Source organism: Botryllus schlosseri, chromosome 14, assembly GCF_051294905.1.
Source record: "Botryllus schlosseri isolate E-star chromosome 14, Bs_hap1, whole genome shotgun sequence".
NCBI lineage: Eukaryota > Metazoa > Chordata > Ascidiacea > Stolidobranchia > Styelidae > Botryllus > Botryllus schlosseri.
This window is the reverse complement of record NC_137249.1, coordinates 7,211,908-7,229,287: the sequence shown is the minus strand read 5'-3', so window position 1 is coordinate 7,229,287 and position 17,380 is coordinate 7,211,908. Positions and strand designations below refer to the sequence as shown.

Here is a 17,380-nt window from a genome sequence, read left to right as displayed (position 1 = left end):
ATTTCTCGGCATCACAATATTTGGCTAATACCTCCGAGCTAAAATACACAAGGCGCAATTAAAAGTCATTAATATCATAATATAAAACTCTATTAAAACAACGGAAGGCCAACATTCTCAGATGGACTAAAAAGAGACAATGACATTTGCAGGCAGCCTATCGATCTACCATTCATCCCACGAGGTATATCAACAAGGACACAGAAAAAGATCTCAATGCGTGAAATCTAGCAGCCACATCATCTCAACAGTCATCGCATCAAATCACAGCCATCATAACAAAAGCGATAACATTTCTAAACAAGAATAACATAGCTATGCCCCATTTCTGAAACAAGATACGGCAAATGAGCTTCACGCTGAGAAGAAAGTAACACAAACATCAACGACAATTCCGAAAGAAAGCCACACGAGGACAAACTTGAATTCAACTTCACAATCCTGATCAAACTAGATTTAGTAAAGTTCTACATATCAAGATATCTACAATTACCAACATAATTTTTGAATGAAACATTGTCGCAGTCCAGAAGCGACATTACAGAAGATCTTAGACAGAGCTACAGAGAATAGAACAAGAAACGGCAAGCACTAGATGACAGACCATGTAAACTTGAAAAGATTTTCAGAAAAGAAATGATCATACCAGCGACCGTCAGGACATTTACAGGTTAGTGCTTTCAGTTCTATAACGACAGCCTGATATCACCGATTTTATTCTGATATTACGGTACACATGATCTTTTCCGAGTTTACAACTGCAGAGTCTGTCATTTAGTTCTTTCCCTACAAAAGTAGCCAAAGATAATGGAAAAGCATACGAGCCCACAGAGTTGCAAATCACTCAACAGCGTACGTGGGAAACGGAATTAATGGGAACTGTGCACTTTCTTGAAGGAGAAGTCCTTCCAATTCACTTTGATCTTCTTTTCGCGGACTTTCGTCTGCGAGTCGAGACAGAACCTCTTGAAGCTGTCGATTTCCTTCTCGATGTCGTCCATTTCCGACCCGTCGCGCCCATCTTTCGGCAAAAACACGTGGTCGAAAGACGCCGAATGGTGCGACTGCGTGTTCTTTTTCTCTGCGTGTTGTTGTTGCGCACGGGCCGCGTTGCCGGTGTTCCGTTTCGTATCGTTTTTCCGGTTGCTGGTTTCTTCGTTCGCCTTTTTCTCCGGCTGCGAAGATTTGGAGAGTGCGCCCGATTCATGCCCGTTTCTGAGCTCCGCGGGATTAGAATGGTTTTTCGACTTTGCGTGGGACGGAGCAGGGTGATCCGCGACCTTGCCTTTGGCGGCATCGGCGTTATTATCTTTTTTCACAGTACTATTGACCGGTGTCGCGTTTGGGCTGGAATTCCTCTCTTCCGAGTTCTTCTTTTTTTTCTTTTTCTTGTTTTGAACTTGTTTATTAGCATTACCGCTCGGAACAACGGTCTTTTCGACCGCAGCCGGAATCTCGCTTTTCGCCGAAGCAACGTTATCCTGTTTATCGACACGTTTTTTCTCTTCGTCTTTCCCCTTGTTCTTTTTTTGCGGCTTTCTCGCGCCGGAACCCGTCCGGTCCTGATCCCCCTCGATGAACGACAGAATTTCGTCCAGCGGTCGCTCCTCTGAATAGTGATGGTTCCCGGGCTTCCCGTGGTGCGTGTGACAGTCGGCCTTGCCGTTTTGCGAGTAATCCTTGCGCTGCTTCAATTTCTGCCGTAACCTTTCACGCATTTCAGCGTAGTTTTTACTCGTCGGCGCCACCGTGGGTCCGCCGTTGCCGAAAAATTCGCAATAGCAACAGTCGCAATACTTTGTGGCGCCACCTAAAGTAGCCCCAGTACCCGTAATCTTACATTCGCTGCCGCGAGTACACGAGGAGGGATCCGATTCTTTATGACAAGGATCGTTTGAGGTTTCATCCGAAATACCGGCCGTGGGCATGTTAGGAGCGTCGCTGATTAAAGTGTGATTTTCTGGAACTTGCGACTTGACGGTTTCGTGTTGTGGACTACCGTCTACATTACTGCCTTCCTGATGCTCATGCGGTGGGTTAGTCGCGATGGAATTTCCGAAATCGACACAGCCCTCTGCATGATTTGGGCACAAAAAATTCTGCTGCAACTTGGCGCCGTCGCCCTTGACGGTTTGCTTGTCTTGCAGACCGTGCCGGAGCTTGCTGTGGGCTACTAGTTTCTTCCTGTTTTGCACGCTGGTGGATGTGGTCGTTGTTGGGGTAACGGTGTAATTGCGTAACGTCGGAAACTTGGGCTGGTTACCAAACATGGCGGGATGTGCCGCCGCTTTTTCCAGCAAATTCAGCACGCCGCTGTTCTGACTGATAAATTCTTGAGAGGCCGCCGCTTTCTGAGACGATGTGAAACATAGTGGATTTTCGGTAGCGGGAGGAAAAAGCGGCATGGAGGGTGCGGAAAAATCGGGCGGAGTCATAAAAGGTGGCATTTGAGGCGAAGAAAAACCGAACCTCGGCGGATACGTCGGGCTGATGTGACTGCCAGATAAATCCAGCTGTTGATACGCCGATTCTGATTTCTTGCAGGACTCAGCGGCGGCCGTTCTGTCACACTTGAATTTTCCGAAAGGAAAAGCGCGCATGTCCGTCGGTATTTTATCGGACGACAACACCTGACCTTCGTGAAAAATCACGCTGTGATCACCTAGACTTGTCGGAAACGACCGATGGTCAAGAGGATTGAAAATTTTCGTGGAACTCGACATGTCATCGCCTCCGAAATAATCGCTCGGGAGATTATCATGCGTCAACGTGACTTGGACTTCGTCGTCGCTTGACACCATGGAAGATTCGTCAGACGGAATGCTGGGCGGGTGTATCATGGCTGCTACGTGTTTCATCGACGTGATGGGGTTGTGCTTGAGAAGGTTCGGTCGAGATAAGGAGTAGCTGAAATTCTGATGCTCCTGCGGAGCAAAAGAAAACGAGCCAAAAGGCATTTCCGCGAACAAATTAGTGCAGTCTTGAGTGGGTATAGCAGACGTCGACAATACTGGTAACGGAACCCCTTGCAACGGAGTTACAATGTTGTATCCACTCGGCGGCGCAATCAGCTCGTTTGAAGCCGCGTCCATGTGGAGCGGTACAGAGTGATAATAACGATTCGGTCTTTCTGGGTCCGTGGAATGATCGGTCCAACACTCGTTAATCAAGGTCTGTAATGGCTTGTTTTCAATCGGTTGTAACATTTCGTCACAAAAATGTACAAATTGCTGCAGCAGTTGCGTGAAATCCTTGGACTTCGGACCCTCCCGTGAACCTTTTTTCAATTGAACTATAATTTCGGATAACGCTTGATGCAAAACCGGCTCGTAGAATATCACGCCTTGAAAGAGAGCTTTGCTCCAGCTGGACCATTTGTCGGCCCATTGTGACGCGGCGTAGTGCGCCAACTCGCCTACCATCTTCATGAATTCGGAATATATTTCTAACAGAGTTGATGCAATCTCAAAAGCAGACGACTGAGTGTCATAGCCCAACGATATCAACTTTATCAATTTAAATTTTTTACGGTGAATGTGTTCTTGGGTGCAAACAGAAATCGGCAGGTACAATTGTCCTCGGGGGTGTTCATTGTGATGGGGTTCATATTCATCCCGAACATCGCCCTTTCTTTCATCTCCAATTTCTTCTTCCAACATCCTCCAGACGGTGGCGCAGTTAGCGTTTCTGTTGATAGTTGACTTGTTCATTGATAACCGGTGTATACAAACTTCACAGGAACACATATGCCTTTGATTCAACAGGCAATGAACTTTCTTGTTACACGTCATATCAGCAGAGTTGGACTGGGTGTGATGATTATGATCTACACTCAATCTAACCATACTAAGCTGTAACAGAAAGCATAAATGCAAAATATAGTAAGACTGTTATTGCTGGATGAAAGTGGTGCAGTCAATATCCAGTCAGCTCTTGAAAAGTCATGAAAAGAAGTAATTCAATTGATGAAAGAATGTGACATTCCCTAAAACAAACTTTTATTCGAAACTTTAAGAAGTTCAAAGAGTCTGTAATTTAGTGAAGGTGAAAGAATTCCCAGACAGACATTTATCACGGGACAGGACCAACTTTTGTGTGGTATATACTAGGGATGGTGCGAACCCCTGAAAGGTTCAGGCTCGTGTGAATTCCCACGCTACATTTTTTTTACTACATCGTTTGCCAACAATTTCGACGAGGACTTGCAAGAAAATACAAGCTTACGTCTTCTGCCTATTGCCACATTGATATTGAGCAGAGTCTAAAACAGGTTTCTATGCTTCTTACAGATATTACCCTATAAACAAGTTATACAGTAGCCAACACCTCAATCGCGGATTTGGTTTTTATGATACAATAAACATTTCAAATCAATATGGATCCCGTATAGGCTACACCTGCTAGTTTTTTCACATTATACAACTATATGCATTCTTTACATCAATTTCATTGATTGATTGATTAAATAAGCATCATTCGCTGACTACCTACATGTAGCGTATTTCGTTCTTGATGTTGTGTGATTGCGGGTCAAACTCACAGCAGAGAGTCACTATATTCTGCACAAACGGAAAGCTGAATATTTTGAGCAAGATTTTGTAACAAAGCAAGTAAAGTATTTGAGATTGGCAAGGTGCGTACTCGTTTAGTGTTAATTTTTTTATGCTGTGCCAGCACCATGCATAGAGTGGTCCGAAGTTGAAATGCAAAGAGTTCCAACCAAAGATATTATCAAAATACACCAGCCAAGGCTGTGTCAACAAAAAGAGTTCGTGTATCATCTAAAAATAGTACATTGAACGCTCTCGTATTCGACATTTCGTGCTGGTAACGTCATATTTTGTGTTACGATTACCCCTGACGAGTGTCAGCCGAAAATATTCGGGTTCATTTTAATATGAATATACTATTCAACCAAAGATATTATAATGACGTGAAAAATTGTAATATTGGATAAGGTTCACAGCTGCAGAACCTACCAACGTTCATTTGTGAACGTGAGCCTCTAAATCTCTGAGGTTCACACACAGAACGTGAACGTTCACACCATCCCTACTATATATACACACAGCTATCTATTGTATGAAATGTCACTTACACAGCATGAAAAAGGCAGCAATAACCAACCCATTCTATCCATACCGTTAACCTTAACACAGATAACAGCGGGCATCAAAATGGTACGCTAGTCTATAGGCATATAAAATATATACCGGTATATATGTATATATATAGCAAAATTTCAGCGATGTCCTGCAGCGAAGAATAAATTATATTTGATTGGTAGTGTAAGTTGACAAATACTCAAATTGTAAATGACTTTTGCAATTGATTCGTCAGCATATGATATATGCATATTTTGTCGATGCAACCTTGTATAATCTCAGTGCCTACTCCAGAGTTAATTGCATGAGATGTGATTATCTTCTGTATGACAGTAAGGTACTTGCTGGAACTTACTGAAGCACGGGACGCAAAGTCCATACGAAATAAGCATATTGAGATACCAAATGAAAAAATGGTTGTCATGATGATCAATACTAAATTCATGAAACTCTTTGTATTTGTTTTCAATTCCATAACAACAGAGGCTTTCAATTGTGTTCACCCGGCGCCGCCTGATTGGAATCTCGGTACGTTTTGCCTGATATATCAGGGGAGCATTGAAGATTCCTCTGTGAGCACAGGCAATTTTGGTGTGAGACAATCTCGTTACCTGTGAGACACTGACGATTTTGCTGTGAGACTATCTCGACACAGGTGATTCTGCTGTGAGACAATCTCGTTCCCTGTGAGACACCGAGGATTTTCCTGCGAGAAAATCACCATTGCCAATAAGAAATACATAGGCCACCCGCACAATAGTGATTTACTCGCAGGAAAATCCTCCCTATCACTTTTTGTCGAGAGTGATCTTCAAGAAAAACTATAGAGAGAATAGCGTGGGTAAGACAAGCAGTGAGCAGTGAGCAAGAGCCTCCCTGTCAGGTGAGCACGGGGCGCCAATTCATGAGGAACATTGTGAGCAGTGAGCAAGGCACCCGGCAAGCCGTCAGGTGAGCACCTGCCACCGATTCCAAACACTGTTACCTGCAACGGAGTCGAACGGACTGGGGCGGCAAGCAGCTGCAGACTGCAGAGCTAAGAACGATTCTAATGAGCTAATGCCTGTATATCATAGACTTCAATATTCTCCATGGGCAATGAGCATACACTACACTGAAGAATCGCAACTCTAAACTTGCCTGTCGATGACGATAACCAACTATTTTCCAGTAGCGCGCCAGAGTAGTCCAGTAATGGGAAATCCATTCTAAATTCACATATCGCTTTTGGAATTCAAGTGTAATTAAACGTAACAGACGTAATGTAGTATCGGAATAGTCATTATAACAACGTTTATTGCTCAATCTACGTATCTACCAAGCCCGATTTCGTCGGAAGTGTGCATTACGATAGTCGGAACGCTCTGGTTTAGTTTGATGGCTACCGTTGATGGACAGCTGCGACCTGAAGCTCCGCCTCCGATACGGCAAGCGACGACGCGAGATGGTGTTTCAACCTCCACTAGATGTCATACCTAACGCCATTCTATCCAAGGTTTCTTGTTATGAAAAATACGTATAAATACCTTTCTGCGCATCTGGGATATTCATAAGATACGACTCAAGTGCTAAACCAGCGGTTCTCAACCTGTTTTCAGACATGTCTACAGTCCATCCTCAAGATTACCGGACCACGACTGACCTATCGATCTCGCTTCCCATGACATGCCGCCCTATTTCTTGTCGCATTTTTCTTCTATACTATCTTCTTTACTTTCATTCAGTGTGCATGCCTCCTCTTTACATCGCCTAGGCCAAGGTGGGTGTCAGATTCCATAGACTACTCCTTGTCGCTTCGACATCTTCCTGTCTTTTCATTGTATCGCATTTTTGTGGTGTATTGAACTGATAAAATTGCTAATAAACCAATGATGACAATGATGTCCCCCTTTATGATAGTGAAAAATTTCGCGCCCCTCTTATCGTCATATCAGAGCCTTTATAAAGGCTATGGTAATATCACAAAATCCAACCGGGATGCTAGCAACCCCAACAGATTGTTTGATGGCATGATAGGTTATGACTGTTAATGAGAGAATTAAAAAATATGTACTTCGGTCTATATATAAACACTCGTGAACTTAAGGTAAATCGCCCATAGCGCGAATTTTTTTTCAGTTGACCGCTTCCTCGCCCCCCCCCCAGGTTGTGAACCACTATGCTAAACTATCCCCATACCAGTCTCAATATCATCTCAAACAAACCACACTACATAATGTGTCATAGACTCTACTCGCGTCTAATATTCTCACATCTAAATATGTAAAACCCAATTTCAACTTTTGACAGCAGAGAAACACCATTGCATAAACCATTTATTTTTGGCAATACATTTACCTCCAAAAATTCATGTAAACTTCACTTTACATAAAGAGAGAGGGCGGAATCCAGTGACTCTTTTCAGCATTCTTAGCTTTGTCCTGGTTGAATAGCTTTTGCGTAGCAGCACATTCATTTGCATCATTTCTAGTTTCAAAACGTTCCTACCAATGATAGACTTGAACCTATTCAAAGCTTTGAATCCCGCCTTCAGGACAACATATTTGATGCCCATATTGTACACATTCCTTTTGTTTTTTTGGAAAGGTGCTGCAACATGATGTATTAGAAGACGTTTCAAAGCAGCGACTTTTGGCATTGACAAATTACAATCCGCACCAAAGTTGCGCGACATCCACTGCAGTGTGATCAAGTATGATAATTCAAAAGCATTTCTATGTATCCTGGAGCACGAGTTGATGAAACGATCAACACAAAATTTGGACAGGCGGAATTTTATAGTCGAAGCCATCGTCCTCTCAATATTTGATGGGAGGGAAGTGCTGCCTTTTATACTAATACAATCTCGCATGCTTTCCAATTGGCCATAGCGATCCAATTCAATGCCTATTCCATAACCAATGAACGACGATGTGTGAGATTGGTTATTAGCAGGCAAAAATAAATGACCAAACCATGGAAATGCTTCATGCTGCCCGATCACTTTGATGCGATCGCTATGTTGAAAACTGGAGGAAAAAGGAAAATTTGTCATTGTTTTGAACGAATTGATTTCAATGCCATAATCAGCATAGCCCGTATGCATATCTTTCACAAACTTCACTGCTTCATCAAGGTTAGTAGTTGCTAACATAAAGTCATCAAGTACTCTCATCAAAATGTGATGATGGCCATCCCCATCGCAATTGCTCACGAGATGGGGTAGTTCTGAATTCTCAAAATGGGCATAGAACAAGTTACATAGCATCGAAGCCAGTCTCCATCCTTGTGGTATGCCCGTCGATTTCAAAAAATACTTGCTTTTCAATCTGATTACAAAGCAACTCAATGATTTCTTCAAGACCTTCAACACATCCCGCGTACCAAAGGCAGATCTCACCGAATTTGAAAGCGGGATTCTGAAGTGGGGATGATTTTTAAGGAGAATTTCAAGAACTTCCACGAGTTTTTTGTGTGGAATCGAATCAAAGCAATGTTTTATATCAACCTTTGCAAAGTAGATCAATTTTCTAGTTTGCAGACCTCCCAGAAAATCTTTCCATCTGCTGTGAATAGATTTCAGACCGAATCCACCAGAGGCTCTAAGGTCAGGGTGCAGTCTCCACAATGTAGTGAGCAGCTTCAGTAAGTCTCTGTCGTTGATAGATTGATCTTGTGATGTACACTTGTCAAACTCGATTGCATTGCGAAGAATGATCCTTGATCCAGTCTTTTTTGGGATAATACGGGCATCAAACAACGAGTACTCTTCTGGTAGAGCAACATGGTTTAATGTTGAATAGAAATGTTTCCCATCAAGCGTTGTTAACTTGGTCCAGAAGCCATTTGACATCTGTTGATTTATAGTCCGTTGAACAATTTTTTTCCACACACTAGCTCTGTAATACAACAACCGGTTCTTGAAAGCGCCATGTTCTGTAACATAGAAAAATCTCCTTATAACTTCAAATAAGAAGTTTTCCATGTACCACATTAAAAATGTTTGCATCAAGCTTTGCTTATCTCTACCTTTTAAAACTTTGATTGCGGATAAATCCAAATTTTTGATAATACTATATACGTATATTTTGTCATATTTTCTTGCCTTGACAACTTTAGAGATGAGTTTGTTAAATAAACGTTCATTTTCTTCAACGCCCCATAGATTCTTTGGAAGCAACAGACAGCTTACGGACTTCAGAAATCGATATACTTTCGATGGAGGAGTATGGTCTCGCACAAGTTCCTGCATCTCGTCTCCGGGTCGCAGTTCCGGGATACCGCAGATTTGATTCAGCCGAGTCCTGAACAATCCAATCTTCAACCAATTCAACATATGATATGTGACATCAACAAAGCCTAGTAGGTGGTGAGGAAGCCTCGTCTTCAAACTCTTAACATCACGGCGTAGAGGTTGTTCTTTGGATTTTGTAGCAGTGTTGGGTAAAAACATGTAATTCACCATTTTCCGTGCATTGGATTTGTTTGGTAGTTGAAGGTCACAGAGCATATTATTCGGTTTGAAAAATTTATTCCATTGTTCTTTATCCTCATAGTTATAAAGAAAATTGTGAATTTGCAGCATGATAAACAGACCCTGTAGCTGTAACCGAAACGGAATATAATTATTAGCTAATCCAGCGTTAACCATAAAATCACCGTATGTCGGGATTGTAATGACTCGAGTCATGACTCGATTCGAGTTGCGATTTTTGGTCTTGAGTCATCTTCTAAAAAATGAAAAATGACCTCGACTCGAGTCAGTTTGTGTATTGACTCGACCTGTACTCGAGTCATTGCGCATGACTCGAACCAAGTCATACGACTCGAGACTGCATCTACCAAGACAGGCATTTCATTGACATTTCGAATAGCAAAGTTATCACACTATAATTATTTCGTCTATCAGTACTAATACCCTAAAATGCTACCAGAAACGGTGAAAAGTGAGGAAAATTAGCATATTATAAATCTGAACCATTCGATATCACCAAACAGAGTTATAAAAAGTGGGTTTAACAAGACTTTAACTGGAAACAGAGCAGTCAACACAATGACTTGGACTCGGACTCGAGTCAAAACACTGACTCGGAATCAACTCCGTGACTTGGACTCGGTGGTGAATTAAAAATGACTTGACTCGAGTCAAAACTATAAAAATGAGATTGACTTGTGACTCAGAACCTTGTGACTTGGTTACAACCCTGCCGTATGTACTCTACCCATCCAATCCTCAAGATTGCCGGAGCACGGCCAGGTCCATCGATCTCACCATCCATGACATGCCATTTCTTGTCACTTACTTTTTTCTATACTATCTTCTTTTACTTTTAATTCAGTGTGCATGCCTCCTCTTCACATCTCCTAGGCCAAAGTGGGTGTTCGATTCCACAGACTACTCGAAGTCGCTTCGACACCTTCCTATCTTTTCATTGTATCGCATTTTTGTGGTGTATTGAACTGATAAAAATTGCTAATAAACCAATGATGATGATGATGATGATGACATCTTGCCAGCATTATTGACATGCAACAGTTCACAATCGGAATCTCGGTACATTTTCTGCAGTAAGGTTGCCATACGAAATCTAGATTGACAAAAAACAGAAACAGAAAAAAAGGTCGACAACCGATTTTATGCGGGTGCGAGTCTTTTGGGAGTCGAATTAATTGTTCTGGGCCGCATCTAAAAGTCATGTAACATGTGAAGAGTGTTCTCTTTTTGGGACCTCATAATATGGTAACCCTATACCGTTGTGATGGTCTCACACATGGTAATCAACAGTTTAATAAAATGCCATAAATTTGTATTACAATACTTCCTAAGAGAATAGGAGTTAGCAATTTTTATCAGTTCAATACACCACAAAAATGTGATACAATGAAAAGATAGGAAGGTGTCCAAGCGACTTGGAGTAGTCTATGGAATCAGACACACACCTTGGCCTAGGCGATGTAAAGAGGAGGTACACATACTGAATGAAAAGTAAAAGAAGATAGTATAAAAAAGCAAGCAACAAAAAATGGGTTAGTGGACAATGCAGTTCAAATTCATCATTCCGATTCTGGCCCATGCACGCTGATTCTTGGAATCAATTCATGGGGAACACTTGTCGGTGTATGGTTGTGAAGTAAAGCGAAGAAGTGCCTCAGTTTTTTGAACAGTATCATTAAAGTCATCAATTCAAAGATGGGTAAAAATAACTTTAATTCAAATATTTATTTGACAGTCCTGATGGAGAAGTCATCCTGTCAGTGTCAGGCTGTCACTGTTTTGGCCGAGTGTATAATGGTTACCGTATGTGTTTCCCGTTACTGTTGACCCGTCTTGTGCTACCACGCCATTAAAATCATCTGTAAATAAGATCACTACAACTACAAGTAGTTTATTTTGGGTACGCTGTAGGTCCAGGGCTCATGCCTTCCCTAATAAAAAAAAATCCATCCAATCGACCAATCCCAATGGCAATATTCAACATTACTCGACTAGCAAAGTTTACACTGAAGAGTGAAGTATACGCCGTGCACACGCACCATAGCAATTTACAGTTGCTATGCACACAGAGTCACAAACTGTTCTTGCAGAATAAAATAAGAACGTGGTCATTGCTAACTGCAGTCCTACCCAACTCAGAAGTAATCCGGCATTACACTTACTAAGCTTTGCGCCGCGAAACTACGCTAGACTTTCTGCTCGTGCTATTTACATAATTGCTCTAGCGACTTCGAACCATCGTGAATAATTATAGTTACGTCACTGACATTATGAAGGTATTCCCGTGAAACCATAGCCTAGGCAAGCAGTGATAAAAATACAAAACCGGCGTCAAAGAGCCCAGCAGTTTTCTGTGTTAAGATTAAGTTGGTGGAATCAAAGTAACTAGTCTACTATTTACAATGCTCATATTTGGTTGAGAAATACAATTAAATAGTATATTCATATTGAAATGAACCCGAATATTTTCGGCTGACACTCGTCAGGGGTAATCGTCAGCAACTAGTAGAGAATTGGAAAGAACATTGTATATCAACAATCGTATCACAAAATATGACGTCACCAGCATGAAATTTCGAATGAGAGAGCGTTCAATGTACTATTTTTAGGTGATACACGAACTCCTTTTGTTGACAGAGTTTTGGTTGGTGTATTTTGATAAAAGTTGATTCCAAGGCACACAAATGGAATTGTGAACGGCCTCGACCTACGATTCGAAATCGGTCGTCTCGATAATTATTCGCACAAATCGGATTATCCAACAGATGTTTGCCGATGGCAGAATTAATGGCCTTTGATCGGTCAGCATCAATCTTGAGTGGATGAGTTAAGGGTGAGCTTTTCACATCGCGTGACGCACGTGTTCTGATAAATCTGGGGACATGTTGGTTTATGCGGTCCTGCAGACGTCGTGACGTTCTTCCCACGTAGCCACAATCACAGTGGCACTATAGAGATTATAGGATGGAGCGACGACCCATTGTTCTAAGTTTAGATTCGTCACGCTTGACTTTGCGGAGTAAAATTCCATTCGCGAGAGTCCGATTGTCCTATTTTACATGTAAAAGTATAGGCGATTTCGGAAATACATGGACGAATTTGACCGCCGAAAAAGGGTGGAAATATTCTAGCTAGACGTTTCAAATTTGGCATGTTACGAGGAAGCATCAATATGTTCTCACTATAAAAATTTCACAACTGGCCTCCACCCAGAACATGTTTAAAATCAATTTCCCGCAATGCCTTATTCAGCGATAAACTCTCCGCGGCCGACCATGTCCGAATCCCGTAAACTCGTAGACAATGCTATAATTGATAAGGCTTTATGCGGTAACTGAGTGGCCGTTGAAAGCCGCTGATACCGATACAAAACTGCCCAAACTATTTTCTGTGCATAAGCAACCGATGAAAAAAACGAATAGCCTACACGGAAAGCGGATGAAAAAGAGCGATGAAAAGATTATCACTACATCCAAAAGATCAATATCGTACACTGTTTCATCGGGCATTAGGCCTATGTTACATTGGAAGACTGTACTTGTTCGTTTTGACATCTTCTTTTCTGTTCACTAGGCTACATCGCATTGTCTTATATCCCGTTGTACATTTCGCGTCTTTAGCAGTTAAAAATAATAGATCCGCCGCGGCAATTATGGCCAAAAACTGCGCTATCCCTGGGTGTACATATGTGAACATTCCGCGTAGTGATCAATCTCGTAAGAGGTCCTTATTCACGGTACGAAGACCAGAGCTGTTAAGGAATGAAGCGGCCCAGAAGCAGCACGCAGCAATGGCCAGCCTCCTTCTTTCCATCAGGGACCCCTCAAAAGGAGATCGTATCAAGACGTTGCTCCATAAGGAGACGTAAGTAAAGCAGCTGTCTCAACTTCAACAGAATTAACAGTGTAATTTATAATAGAGCCGCAATCTGCGAAAATCATTTTGAGGAGAGCGACATCATTCAGCTCAAAACCAGAAAGCAACTCAAAGTGAGAGCTCTGCCTAAGCTAAATCTGCCTGAAAGATGTAGCACAATTATAAAGGTATGCAGGGTATCTCTCACTCAAATCAAGAAACCAATGCACCAAACGATTCCAATTGATATATTTATTCATATAGAAAGAAAGGAAGATACCTTTTCCAAGAAAAGAGTTGCCAGAGACAGTGAGGCACAAAAATATTCCAGATTTGGTACAATCAGCTTCTAATTTGAACAGCAAAATTTGGGGTATAGCAGGCCTGATGGTTTGATATCACGGGTAGATTAAATAGCTATATATTGCTTCTTCATTTAAGGTAACTGGGCATTCTATGAACTGAAAGGTAGACTGCACATTGAGAAGCATGGTATGGAAGATGACATAGTGCCAATAATCAGGTTAAGTTAATGTTAATTTCATTATATTGATTGTGGCACGCATGAAATTATATTCATTTTGAACAGGGTAGTGATTTCCAGCACTCTATCCATTGAATCAGCAGCTCTTCACGGCTGGAAATTCTGTACGGACCAGCTTCTTCATATCGATCTGAAACATTCAACCCTTCATAACGTCTTAGGTTACCTATAAATTACCAATATATTAGAAAACTCGCATAATACGAGTTATTTATAGAAAAGCTTGATGAAGTAAGACTTTGCACCGGAGTTCAGGAAGTGACAAAGCATACAAAGGAGCATATAATTATGAAATGGGAGTCGGACCAGTTGAAAGTGGAAAAAACATTTTCACGAGCTAAAAATTGCATTATAACAGGTAACCATTGCAGTTCAATTGTTTGAATCTATTTTCAAGTGATGCGGTATGTATTTAGTTTGGGATCCCGATTCAGTATGCACAAACTGTGCCAAACACGACATAAAAGCGAGATATAACAGGAAGTACTGTAGCAAAAAAAAGTTGGAACTCTTAGAAAAAGATGAGAGGCTCACAGTGCAGGAAGACCTCCACATGGAAATTATGGTTGCGAGAGTCATCTCGTGATTAATGAAGTTCATAGTTCAATTCATTTATGACTCGCAGGCAATGATGAATGAGGAATCGGATAACATGAACGAGTGGCAAAGAATGTTTTTTCAAGAGCAGTGCTCAAATGCAGAGAGGCATCCTAACGCTAGACGATATCATCCAGACGTGATTAGGTGGGCACTAGAATTGTACGCAAGATCACCTGCGGGATACCAAATGCTCCGACAAACCGGAGTTTTATCGCTTCCTTCTTCTGGTGTTCTGAGGCAATATAGGTACACCTATACAGAATCTTCACCATGCTTGTAATATTGGAACTTTTCAGCATTGCTTGATATGTTCAGGAATTTTGCATCTTCTAATGCTGGAGTTTGTGAGTCCACACTCCTGCAATTAGAAAAATTGACAAAAACTATCAATGCATATTTGGTGGTTGACGAAATGAAAGGTACGTTAAGCGTATGTTACATTTATACAAACTGACAGGCTAAACAAATGCTTCATTTAGTGAGAGAAAACCTAGTATATCAGGATGGCAGGATATTGGGATATGTAGATCATGGTGATCGACATTCTCCCGAGGATATTGCAACACATATATACAGTAGGCTCATTTTACTTTAGCTACAAGATTGACCCTTACAATTCAAGCTTTGATATTCATTTCAGTGTTTTACGTAAGATCGTTCGACCGAACAATATCAATGCCTGTATCTTGGTACCCGACAAAGGCCACTCCAGCGGCACAATTGACTTCAATGTTCTGGGAGGCATTCATGGCATGCGAATTCCGCAGTGTCAGAATCCATGCTGTGGTGGCTGATGGAGCATCAACAAACCGAAAGTTTTTTTCTATGGCGCATGGAGCAATTGGTAACTCAAACTACAATAATTACACCATCCCACATCCCAGTTTACCCGACGAGCCAATATTTTTATGCTCCGACACAAGTCACTTATTGAAAGTAAGTTTGTAATATCATAAACAAAATACAGATATGGTCCTATTGATTCCCATCAGACAGCAAGGAATGGATTGTATTCGTCAAAACCAGGAGGGACGAAATATTTTTGCAAGGATGGAAAAGATATTCTCTGGACACATGTGCGCGAATTGTTCAACAAAGATCAGGCACAACCACTGCACCTTCCTAATAAGTTGACAAAATCACATATTGACCTCGACTCATACAGCAAAGTTCGTTACCTTCTTAACTTCAAAATTATTGCTGTACGATTCCACTTTGTAAATTTTAGATGAGAGTTTCACTGGCGAAAGATGTGCTCAGTTACGAAGTTGGGAAGTCACTTGTGTACGATATTTCAAATTCCGCTGGGACGTCAGAGTTCGTCTTGCTGTTCGATCGATGGTTTAACATTGTAACATCTCACTCCATCTCATCTGTAACTGATGAAAGATTACTTTGGCTGAAAAATGTGTTCATCAAATACTTGGAGGATTGGCAGGTGGGTATTTTTTTAAATCTTCAGAGCAAGAACTATACCGGTAATACAATCTCCCCACAGAATGAGGTGCACACAAAACATCCTGGTGAGCACAAACGATTAATGGCCACGCCAACACTGATTGGCCTCATGTTTACAACCAGAAATATGGTTCGCCTAGTAATTCGGTTACTTAATGCTGGACATAAATCGGTAGCATTAAAAGTCTTGACACAAGATGTACTCGAAGCAACTTTCGGATCCTTGGTAAGGAAAAGTGATTTTAAATAGGCTTCAAGATTCAAAAACTTGATTGAAATTTTTCAGAGGCTGACAGGGAGATACTCCAGGAATCCAGATGTGGCACAGGCTGGATACTCGATCACAGCTGTATGCCAAAGGAAAATCATCAAAATGGTTAAGGGTGCCAACACAACCTACGCTCATGGATCAGTAAATCCATGGACTACTGTTTGTGAAGATCAACTACCCAGACGCAAGCGAAAGGCTAAATAAATTTGTTCAAATAATGGACCGTCATGATATATGGCTGCCGGCCAATATTAGTGTAAACAACAAGCCAATGCACCACGTCAAGGTTTTGGCCTTAGCATTGGTTTACTTTTTTTGGTAGAAAGAAACCCATTGTACATAGGCAGCATCAGTTACAATGGGAAAAGAAAACTACAGAAGAACTCCCTAACTACGCAAGGACTTCAACTCATCTCGTAACGCCTTGGAAAACTTAGAGTTATTTTTTAGCTTACTGTTCAATTTAAATTTCACTAAACCATGCGTCAGAATCCTGTTCAAATGCTTCATTGTCATATCAAGAACATCTTCCACATAACTGTCACATTCACCTGTTTGCATGACAACATTTTCAATAAGACTTCTATACCATGGATCCTGGTGAATTTCATCAACTAGTTGTAGAAAATCAACTTGCGAGGCAGGTTTAAACCTTTCTCTGCTATGGAAACAGTAAAATCGCATAATTACTCCCTGGGTAATTTCCTGCCAAATGAGCAAATTTATTTTCAGATGAGCACCAAGGTTAATGGATGGCTATGAAATTTGGCACATTGATTCTTCTGTTATTATTATGAGGAAATCCAAATTTTTTTTCTCAAATTCAATCTGATGACCGAGTTACACTCCTCACAAAATCATGCTTTTTGCATGTCACGCTTCAGTGATTTTCATCAAATCTGCAGTGAAACAGCAATATATCTTGCTATGATAGTTTGATAACCCTAAAATTTGGTGGAAATCTCCTCAAGAGCCTGACTAACATATAAAGTGAGCCGAATGAACCATTTGAAGTCTATATCATGTTAGTGAGGCTTGTGAGTAGCAGCTTCTCATTTTCCTACAGCTTAAAT

The 17,380-nt window shown here is 41.3% G+C and overlaps 3 protein-coding genes across 3 annotated transcripts; 1 reads left to right on the top strand and 2 right to left on the bottom strand.

The window, feature by feature from the left end:
- Nucleotides 1-38: 38 nt before the first annotated feature.
- On the bottom strand, nucleotides 39-4,725 carry LOC145455358 (uncharacterized). Its single transcript, XM_080333321.1, has one exon. It carries the CDS (start codon nucleotides 3,843-3,845, stop codon nucleotides 870-872), a length of 2,976 nt encoding a protein of 991 aa, XP_080189447.1. The 5' UTR covers nucleotides 3,846-4,725; the 3' UTR covers nucleotides 39-869.
- Nucleotides 4,726-7,405: 2,680 nt separating this feature from the next.
- On the bottom strand, nucleotides 7,406-10,606 carry LOC145455360 (telomerase reverse transcriptase-like). Its single transcript, XM_080333323.1, has one exon. The coding sequence runs from the start codon at nucleotides 9,772-9,774 to the stop codon at nucleotides 7,453-7,455; it is 2,322 nt and encodes a 773-aa protein (XP_080189449.1). The 5' UTR covers nucleotides 9,775-10,606; the 3' UTR covers nucleotides 7,406-7,452.
- Nucleotides 10,607-13,369: 2,763 nt separating this feature from the next.
- On the top strand, nucleotides 13,370-14,858 carry LOC145455987 (uncharacterized). The gene is made up of 8 exons (XM_080334013.1): nucleotides 13,370-13,443; nucleotides 13,499-13,622; nucleotides 13,699-13,807; nucleotides 13,876-13,957; nucleotides 14,024-14,139; nucleotides 14,196-14,336; nucleotides 14,395-14,543; nucleotides 14,604-14,858. Exons 1-8 carry the CDS (start codon nucleotides 13,370-13,372, stop codon nucleotides 14,856-14,858), a joined length of 1,050 nt encoding a protein of 349 aa, XP_080190139.1.
- Nucleotides 14,859-17,380: the final 2,522 nt, after the last annotated feature.

What these genes read in the sequence shown, in the direction of transcription:
- LOC145455360 (XM_080333323.1), bottom strand. Translation starts at nt 9,774, where the DNA reads ATGACTCGAGTCATTACAATCCCGACATACGGTGATTTTATGGTTAAC.
- LOC145455358 (XM_080333321.1), bottom strand. Translation starts at nt 3,845, where the DNA reads ATGGTTAGATTGAGTGTAGATCATAATCATCACACCCAGTCCAACTCT.
- LOC145455987 (XM_080334013.1), top strand. Translation starts at nt 13,370, where the DNA reads ATGGCCAGCCTCCTTCTTTCCATCAGGGACCCCTCAAAAGGAGATCGT. An exon ending in AACCCTTCATAACGTCTTAG is followed by an intron (nt 14,140 to 14,195) that starts GTTACCTATAAA and finishes AGTTATTTATAG; the next exon opens with AAAAGCTTGATGAAGTAAGA. An exon ending in TAAAAATTGCATTATAACAG is followed by an intron (nt 14,337 to 14,394) that starts GTAACCATTGCA and finishes GTATGTATTTAG; the next exon opens with TTTGGGATCCCGATTCAGTA.